Source organism: Hordeum vulgare, chromosome 4H (assembly GCF_904849725.1).
Source record: "Hordeum vulgare subsp. vulgare chromosome 4H, MorexV3_pseudomolecules_assembly, whole genome shotgun sequence".
In the NCBI taxonomy this organism is placed as follows: Eukaryota; Viridiplantae; Streptophyta; class Magnoliopsida; order Poales; family Poaceae; genus Hordeum; species Hordeum vulgare.
This window is the reverse complement of record NC_058521.1, coordinates 1,669,852-1,679,173: the sequence shown is the minus strand read 5'-3', so window position 1 is coordinate 1,679,173 and position 9,322 is coordinate 1,669,852. Positions and strand designations below refer to the sequence as shown.

At 51.3% G+C, this 9,322-nt stretch overlaps 2 protein-coding genes across 2 annotated transcripts; both read left to right on the top strand.

Moving 5' to 3' along the window:
• Positions 1–460: 460 nt before the first annotated feature.
• On the top strand, positions 461–2,621 carry LOC123446827 (5-amino-6-(5-phospho-D-ribitylamino)uracil phosphatase, chloroplastic-like). The gene is made up of 2 exons (XM_045123369.1): positions 461–701; positions 1,060–2,621. Exon 2 carries the CDS (start codon positions 1,218–1,220, stop codon positions 2,379–2,381), a length of 1,164 nt encoding a protein of 387 aa, XP_044979304.1. The 5' UTR covers positions 461–701; positions 1,060–1,217; the 3' UTR covers positions 2,382–2,621.
• A 1,092-nt stretch (positions 2,622–3,713) lies between these two features.
• On the top strand, positions 3,714–9,171 carry LOC123446826 (beta-amylase 2, chloroplastic-like). Its single transcript, XM_045123368.1, has 9 exons — positions 3,714–4,766; positions 5,605–5,964; positions 6,072–6,275; positions 6,391–6,585; positions 7,296–7,460; positions 7,593–7,853; positions 8,030–8,248; positions 8,514–8,733; positions 8,827–9,171. The coding sequence occupies exons 1-9, from the start codon at positions 4,407–4,409 to the stop codon at positions 8,853–8,855; spliced, it is 2,013 nt and encodes a 670-aa protein (XP_044979303.1). The 5' UTR covers positions 3,714–4,406; the 3' UTR covers positions 8,856–9,171.
• Positions 9,172–9,322: the final 151 nt, after the last annotated feature.

Sequence of the window (9,322 nt, the reverse complement as noted above, 5' to 3'; positions counted from 1 at the left end):
AAAATATTTATAAAAAGGCTTTCACTGAACTTGCCAAATGAAAGAAGAAATACTAAGGCCAGCATTCAAGTCATAACATATTTTTCAAAAACTCCTACCGGGAGGAGAAATCTTTATAATTCAGAGAAAAGCAATGGATCTGAAATCCATAGAAAAGCCCCAAAACAAAAATTTAAAAATGTCATGGCCAAATTTTAAAATAAATAAAACCATGATTAAAATTTTAGGGTGTTACGTAATATTCCTTTACGGCTACTCTTTCTGTAGTTGAGCATCGCAAAACAACTTGGATGTGTGTTGGCTTCGCTTAGTAGATAGCTTGGATTTTTGTAAAAGGACTTGCCATCAAAATCGTTTGTAGATGCCGACCCGCTTCGACGGGTGGAAGAGAAGGAAAAAAAAAAAGTAGGAAGCCGCCGGGTAATTCCATGGCCGCGGGAGGGCCGCACGTTTGGGCGACGTGTCGCGCGTGGGCCGGGGACTCGTCTCTCCTTCCTCCTCCACCACCACCACCACCACCACCACCACCACGGGACCGGACACCAGAGACCAATAGAAAAATCCTTCCTTTCCTTCTACCAATCAATCGATCGCGTGGCGGAGAAGAAGAGACCAAGGAAGGAACGAACCACAAGCTATCTCCGGTCGCCTGCTTCCTTCCCCAATCCACCCACCGCCTCCCTCGCCGCCGGGAACCCACGGTACGGTCCCTTATCCTCTCCCCTCCGCTCCGCCCAGCTCCCCTCGGAGAGGACCCGACCCAACCCAACCGAATCGAATCCAGCGGAGCGGTGGCCACCTATATCTATAGATAGAAAGATCGGCGCAACAATCCCCAAATCGAATCCATCCGCGTTTGCTTTGGTTTCTTTCTGTCTTTCTTTGTTTATCTGCTGCCTGCCTCCCCGTTGATTGAGAGAATTATTATTAGGTGCTGGCTGCTCCCGTGGCTGCTCTGTTTCCTTCGATTCCTGCCATGGATTTTCTCTTCTTCTTCTTCTCTCTGCGGCGGATTGGGTTCTGACCGGGTTTCGTTCCTGCTTCTTCCTCTTCTTGCAGAGCGGAATCGGAATCGGAATCAGCAGCGACACGGCGGAGGGGTTGGGGCGGAGGAAGGATTTGCCCGGCGGCTCAGGGATCTCGTCGTTTGGCTCTCCCTCCTCCTTCTTGATTGATCGACCGGTAGGTGGGCGATTCGGGCGGATCCAGCGGCAGCCATGATGATGGTGGACACGGTCAGCGCCAGCACCTCCTTCATCGCCCACCACCCCTTCGACCACCACCGGCCGAAGGGGATCCACGCGCGCAGGACGCTCCATGTCGTCAGCTGCCGCCACCTGGGCACTGCCTTCGCCGGCCGCCGCCTCGTGGCACGGGTGGTGCCCACGAGGCAGCCCGCGAGGCGGCTTGCCGACTGGCCGGCCAGGGCCCTGGCCGCGGTCGGGTTCACCAAGGAGGCCGTCCCGCGGAAGGAGTTCCGGGGGATCCCGGGAGAGGGCGACACCGGCGGCCTGGGGACCGATGATGCTCCCCCAGCGGCAACGCCGTCGTGGCCGCCACGGAACAGGGCCGACGACCCCAGCCTGCACAACCCCCTGATGCGTCTCGAGCGCATGGGCTGTGGTTGGGTCGGCGTCATCTTCGAGTGGGAGGGCGTGGTTGTGGAGGACGACACGCGGCTGGAGCGGCAGGCGTGGCTGACCCTGGCCGAGGAGGAGGGCAAGTCGCCGCCGCCAGCATTCGTCCTTCGGCGGGTCGAGGGGATGAAAGCCGAGCATGCCGTCTCCGAGGTTCTCTGCTGGTCCCGGGACCCCTCGGAGCTCCGCCGCCTGGCGGCACGCAAGGAGGAGATCCACGGCGGGCTCCGCGGCGCGGCCAGCCAGATGCGGGACGGGTCGAGGGAGTTCATGAGCACGCTCGTCAACTACAAGATCCCCCTCGCCGTCGCCTCCACGCGGCCCCGCAAGGCCGTCGAGGCGGCCATCGAGGCCGTCGGCGCCCGGGGCTTCTTCGACGCCGTCGTGGCCGCCGAGGACGTGTACCGGGGCAAGCCCGACCCCGAGCTGTTCCTCTATGCCGCGCAGCTGCTTGGCTTCATCCCCGAGCGCTGCGTCGTGTTTGGCAACTCCAACTCGGCCGTGGAGGCCGCGCACGACGCCCGCATGAAGTGCGTGGCCGTCGCGAGCAAGCACCCCGCCTACGAGCTCAGCGCCGCCGACCTCGTGGTGAAGCGGCTCGACGAGCTATCCGTTGTTGATCTCAAGAACCTCGCCGACATCGACTCCCCCGAGTTTGGCATGGAGCCCGAGCCCGAGATGGAGGAGGAGGAGGACGATGCGCCACCGTCAACCGCCGTGGGCGTCGACGATATATTCTTGTAGGAGACTCAGGAGCCGCCGGTATGTATGTACATTTGATTTGGGTTAGCCCTTCTCCTGTTGCACATGTGTATGATGGATGGATAATTTGTTATAGCGATCAGGGAGGAAGGAAGGGCTATTATCTATCCTTCTAATCCGTGTTAGGTTGTGTTATGTACATGGAAATGTATCTTTAGAACTCACACAAACTGTATATATACTTGGAAAAGGAAAAAAAAAAGAGGGAACTCGATACTAGTATACGTCAGTGCATTGCTTCCAGATACGGAAGGTGTAATAATTATATAACTCAGAAGGAACATAAATTTATTTGCAGTGAATGAACAAACAGAATCCCATGTATGTTAACTGCTTGTTTCCTGCTCTGTTCATACTTGGAGCACCAAAATTGTCTCAGATTTTCATATCAGACGAAAAAATGTCTTCCGATTGCTTGGGATAAATTTTGAGGATCCAATGAATATTTCATTCCTGTGCGATGATGTGCTGTTGATAAAAAAAAGAAGGCTTGCAATTGATTTTGAGTTTGAGGATCCCATGAATGTTATTATGTCTTGTGTGATGATGTGCTGTTGATCAGAATCCTGCTGTTTAGAGTTTTGGGGATCCAACAGAATGTTATTTATGCATGTGCTGTATTTTTAGCAAGAACCTTGAATAACCACTGGATTGCACATGACACTTGCTGTCTGCTATATATATACGTTCCTACTTGTAACAGCAATTGTTTTCCCCTAATTTATGGAATGAAAAGGCATTATCATTGCTTTGGATTGCGAGGAACCAATGATAATTTATATCTGTATAATATACTGTGTGATGCTGATAATTTATATCTGTATAATATACTGTGTGATGCGCTGTTAACCAGAAAAACTGTGTTAGAGCCACTGAATGTTAGCTAATGTAAGGCATCTGAACTACAGGACTTTCTGATGTGATGTTAATGATAATGAAGTGTTGATCAGAATTTTGCAGGACCCACTGAATGTTAGTGCCAAGGATGATGATGATACATCATCAGGGAACCTAATTAAACTGCAATTTTTGATGTGATGTGATGTGTGTGTGTGTGTGTGGCTCAGATGGACATGCCTGTTTTGTTCCTGCTACTTGCAGCTGTATCATATTGTCCATCTATTTTGATATCTGTAGAGCCACTTTGATGCATCTAAAATGCACTGCTTCCTGATGCGAGACGTGTATAGCTCAGATGGATGGATGTATGCATGTCCATCTGCAACGGAAACTGGGAAATACACAATTGCATATGTCACTTGTATCATATTGTCCATCGAATGGACAATAGCTTGGTTGGCAAAAACATGTCTGAACATGGTGACGGCGTGGCCACTCGGTTCACACACCCAATGTTTATTCGCCCAAAAGTTGAGTCGATCCATTTCGAGTATGCGACGAGTGTTATGTTGATGTTGATCAGACACAAACTACACGAGTGAAATGTTTCCGTCAGGCATGATGAGTTTGTGAAAGAAAGAAAGAAAGAAAGAAAGAAAGGTGATGACGCAGACATTATTTTGGATAAGCAAACCACTAGTAGCAAATAAAGTAGGCTAAGGTAGGAAGAGGTGGATGATTGTTGGCGCGGATTTGGCCAAACCAGACTAAACAATTGGCCACTTTTGATTGATTGATGATGATGCATGCATATGGATTGTAAGCTTATTGTAAACCCCATATGGATTCAGCAGATCCTGAAAAAGGCAGTGAAATGTTATTCAGCAAACGTGCTGAGGAGCATGCACGGGTGGATCGAAATGGCTTGGTTTTGGTTGTGGCCATGGTAGGAAAGAGGAGCAGGGTGGGTGACCATGGCGACGGCCGGCCACATGCGCCCCACGTGCCGAACCCGCTCCTCGCGCGTGCCTCCGCGCCATCCCGGCCGTCCGTCCGCCCACACGTGTCGACGCGCCGTGCCACCGTGCCGGCCATAACCCCGTCGCACGCGCCAACCCTAGCGTGCACAGCCCGCTGCCCGCTCCCCACACGCCGCGGCACGGCGGCATGCTGCGGCGGCCGGATCCGGACGAACGGATGGATGGCGCCGTCAAGGAGGAGGAGGAGGACGAGTCTGACTCGGACGACTTCTTGGTGGCCGAGGCGGCGGCGGGCGACGGGGAGCGGCCTCCGGAGCGGCGGCGGGGGCGGGGGAGGGAGGAGAAGGAGCGGACCAAGGCGCGGGAGCGGCGTCGGCGGGCGGTGACGGGGCGGATCCTGGCGGGGCTGCGGCGGCACGGCGGCTTCGGGCTGCGGCCCCGCGCCGACGTCAACGAGGTGGTCGCCGCGCTCGCACGCCACGCCGGATGGGTCGTCCTCCCCGACGGCACCACATTCCCCTCCTCCTCCTCAAACCCCCACCCCCAGGCGAGCAGCTCACTCCATTCCATTCATTTTTTTCTTCTTCTCTTGTCTTGTATACGTACCTCAGTGACCCATGCCAGCTCAGCCACTGAGCTGAGCTTCCACTGACAGGACAGCGCACCGTGCCTTTTCCCTTTTTCTTTTTGCCTTCACCCACTCATTTATGACGTCATTAAAAAAAACCATGGGAGTGGGTCGACGTCATTAATACCTAATGTAGTGATGCCAAAGGCATGGGATGAATGTTGGTACCAAGCTCAGATGTCTCGTGATGCTATTTTTTGTTCTATTTTGTTATAGATCGATGTGTATGTAATTGATTCTTACAATATAAATAAAACAATATTAAAATATATTCTAAATAAATATTTTGTTATATTAAAATAAATGTTGTTGTTTTAATATTAAATTTATGACACTTATTTTGAAAAAGAGGAAATATACTCCCTTTTTAAAATAAATATTGTTGTTTTAGTACTAAATTTATATTAATATAATGTTAAATTTATGATATTTATTTTAATACAGAAGAAGTACGGTATTAGTTTTTGGTAAAATGGATGTGTGTAAAAAGCTAATTCGAGAAGGAGGTAATACTCCTACCAGAGTACGGAGTACAATATAATTTTGGCGGGATTAAAAGATTGGATTTTTGCTGGCCGTCCATGGCCGCCAGCCCGGAAAGGGAGGGGGGGAAAGGAAAGGGCGGCGGCGCGGGATCCCGCTCCCCGTTCCCGCCGCCCGAGGGCCGCGCTCCACCGCCACCTCCCCCGTCTTCTTCCTCCCTCCCATCCCGAGATAGACACATCCAATGCTAACTCCCTCCTCTCTGCTCCTCCAGACGCCGCGCCCCGCCATGCTCGCACCAGCCCTCTCCCTCTCCCCCTCCCCCTCCGCCGCGCCGACGCTGCTCCCGGTCTCCTCCTGCGCCACGCCCCCGCTCGCCGCCCGACCGATCTCCCGCCGCGCCGGGTGCGCCACCGCGCTCCGGACCACCTCCTTCGCGGCGCCGCGCGCGGTGCCCGAGGGCGCTCCCGCGTCGCCGCTGCTCGCCGTGCCGGTCCCCGACGACGAGGACGCCACCATGGACGGCGAAGGGGGCAAGCAGACCGCCCTCGCGCCGGTCGTGGCCCCGCCGCGGCCCCCGCCCGAGCGGGACTTCGCCGGCACGCCCTACGTGCCCGTCTACGTCATGCTCCCGGTAATCCACACGCCCCTCTGCTCCTCGATCTGTGCCCTGTGTGTGTTGCGTGTTGCGTGTGTATGTATGTATGCATTTGCCATTGCTGACCTCGGTGCGTGCTGTAGCTCGGGGTGGTGAACGTGAAGGGCGAGGTGGCGGAGGCCGACGAGCTGGTGGCGCAGCTGCGGGTGCTCAAGGCGGCGGGCGTCGACGGCGTCATGGTCGACTGCTGGTGGGGCAATGTCGAGGCGCACCACCCGCAGGAGTACAACTGGACCGGATACAAGCGCCTCTTCCACATCATCAGGGACCTCAAGCTCAAGCTGCAGGTCACACGTCCATCTCTGAATCGAATTGTTAGTGTGTTGCAACAAGGATGTACTCCATGAGTTTGAGTTTGTTTCCTGATTTTACCTTTCTCTGCTCGATCGCGGATATACTTAGGTGGTCATGTCGTTCCATGAGTGCGGAGGCAACGTCGGGGACGACGTGTCCATTCCTCTCCCGGAATGGGTGATAGAGATCGGAAAGAGCAACCCGGACATCTACTTCACCGACAGGGAAGGAAGGCGAAACACGGAGTGCCTCTCGTGGGGCATCGATAAAGAAAGGGTTCTGCAGGGCCGAACCGCCGTCGAGGTACGGTCATTTCACTGCATCCCGATGGATGATAAGTTGGAATTGGAGAAACCAGGAGGGACTTTGTATTTGTATATGCATGCTTACTCATCTCTTCATCTTGAATTCCCACCAAATTGCTGCACTCTGTTTTTGAATTGTCTCCCGGCCATGTCCCAACTACTTGATGTCTCCAACTAATACCCTCCACATTATGCTTTAGGTAGATCTGTTACTTGTGAACTCACTGGTTATCTAAATGTGCAATGCCACATTCCTGAATTCATGAGCATTTGATATACAAAAGGTCCAGGGAACATGAGATTTGTCATCAGTGCCCTGTTTTTACGTACTTAGGCTCTGTTTGGATCACCGTTTTCGTTTTAAATACCTCCGAAAAAATTACATGCCACGGTCGGTCGTTTTGTTTCCGGCCGGAAATTGCTCATTAGCTGGTAAGTTACACCTGTAAACAAAACACCTCCGTATTATTTTACACCCATCCCAAGCGTGGCCTTAATACACAGAGAAGGAACTGCCGTGGTTTGTTTTAGAGGGTCTTGAATAAACAAGCTGCACCTGCTGTATATTTTCCACGTGTTCTAGTTTTATAGTGGGTATATCATGAAACTGTCTGCTGTCATGTAGATGCCGTCTTTCCGTGTTCAAGAATTTCAGTTTATCGGAGGGTTATATGTGTTTCTCCATTTCATCCCCGTTGATTCCTGTAGGTGTACTTTGACTTCATGAGAAGCTTCCGAGTAGAATTTGACGAGTATTTCGAGGATGGGATTATTTCAGAAATTGAGGTTGGGCTAGGGGCTTGTGGAGAGTTACGGTATCCATCTTATGCAGCAAATCATGGCTGGAAATACCCTGGCATTGGAGAATTTCAGGTAAAGCCCCACCCTTCACCTTAGACTTCCATTCTTTTCAGGTTTCAGTATCTACTTCAGCATCGTCAATTCATGCAATATCATCTATATCATAATGTAAAATGGGTTTGTTGAGAATGTATTTTGCTCCAGTGCTATGACAGGTACTTGCAGAAAAATCTGAGGAGGGCCGCAGAAGCACGAGGACACGCCATGTGGGCAAAGTCACCGGACAACGCAGGCCACTATAATTCTGAACCAAACAACACAGGATTTTTCTGTGATGGAGGAGATTATGATAGCTATTATGGCCGCTTCTTCCTCAACTGGTACGCCCAGGTGTTGCTGGATCATGCAGACCGCGTGCTGATGCTAGCCAGGTTGGCCTTCGAAGGCTCAGCTATTGCTGTCAAGGTCAGCTATAATCATCAGTTAGTTCAGAAAGTATAAGTACATATTGATAGCTGTATTTGGCGCATTTGCCCCTGTTTCAGTATGTTGGTCTTCCTAGTGTTGAGATAAAACTTGTATTTGCATAGGAAGTAAACTAAACGACTGGACATAAAGGTTCGCTCTTGTGACATGAGCAGGTGTCAGGTATACACTGGTGGTACAAAACTGCTAGCCATGCTGCTGAGCTGACTGCTGGGTTCTACAACCCATGTAACCGTGATGGCTACACTCCAATTGCCCAAGTATTGAAAAAGCATGGCGCGGCGTTGAACTTCACATGCGTTGAGCTGCGCACCATGGATCAGCACGAGGTGTTCCCTGAGGCCTTGGCAGATCCAGAGGGTTTGGTATGGCAGGTACGTCTACAGAGATGCTTATCATTCTCTTTCGCAATTTCTTAGCGGCATTTTTAGAGTGCTAGTGTACTGTCTGGTCAGTGAATGTTTCTCTGACAGCAATGCTTGAGCAACTAGCTAGCTGGCAGGGTTTTATCCAAACATTCGGTTTCGCACATCATGTATTATTCAACAGAATTTTCTGTTCATTACTTAAGAGCAGACATCTTGATGGCAATATCTCAGTGTTTGATCTGTTGGAATATATATATGGTCTGTTATTCAGGTGCTGAATGCCGCGTGGGATGCCGGGATACAAGTGGCCAGCGAGAACGCCCTGCCTTGCTACGACAGGGACGGCTTCAACAAGACCTTGGAGAACGCCAAGCCACGGAATGACCCGGACGGGCGGCACCTCTTCGGCTTCACCTACCTGAGGCTCTGCAGCACCCTCTTCGAGGGACCCAACCTCCCCGAGTTTGAGCGCTTTGTCAAGAGGATGCACGGTAAGATTACGTGATCTCTCATAACATCGGCGTCCCAGCCTTTTGCCTTCCGCGTGCCCTGACGCTTACGATCTCTTGTGGCGTTCTTCGCAGGCGAAGCGGTTCTGGACTTGAAGGCGTAGATTGTTAGGGTGTTACATACATGAGTACATATAATACACAAGACATTCTTGTTGTCCCAGGCCTTTGTTATGGTTCTCGTTGGGGAGCCACATGTGTGCCATTTTTGTCCCGCGATAGGTTGATATTTGAGCTATATATTGAACGGAATAACGCCGCTCTAGGATGTAAACCATATCTTTTCATGCATATAGTCCTAGTTATTATCAAGCTCGAGGATCAGAAGTCGGTTGCCTGTCGAGTGGCTGACAACAACCGTAGCTTCTGTAAAAGGTTTTGAGGCTGTGCAAATAAAAATGCTGATGCTGCCTTCTCTCTCTTGCTTATAGTTAAGCAGCATTGTACTTTTTTGTTTGGTATTGATAGGTTTGTGTCATGTGTTGTTTTGTTGATGGGGAGGGATGCCAATTTTGTGTGTGTGGAAAGCTTGTTGGAATAGACTTACGTGCAGAGAACGAACTTATTTTCT

Excerpts from the sequence above, each read along its gene's own strand:
- LOC123446827 (XM_045123369.1), top strand. The coding sequence starts at position 1,218 with ATGATGATGGTGGACACGGTCAGCGCCAGCACCTCCTTCATCGCCCAC.
- LOC123446826 (XM_045123368.1), top strand. The coding sequence starts at position 4,407 with ATGCTGCGGCGGCCGGATCCGGACGAACGGATGGATGGCGCCGTCAAG. Across the intron at positions 5,965-6,071 it reads CCGTCTACGTCATGCTCCCG|CTCGGGGTGGTGAACGTGAA; the intron begins GTAATCCACACG and ends TGCGTGCTGTAG. Across the intron at positions 8,734-8,826 it reads CTTTGTCAAGAGGATGCACG|GCGAAGCGGTTCTGGACTTG; the intron begins GTAAGATTACGT and ends CGTTCTTCGCAG.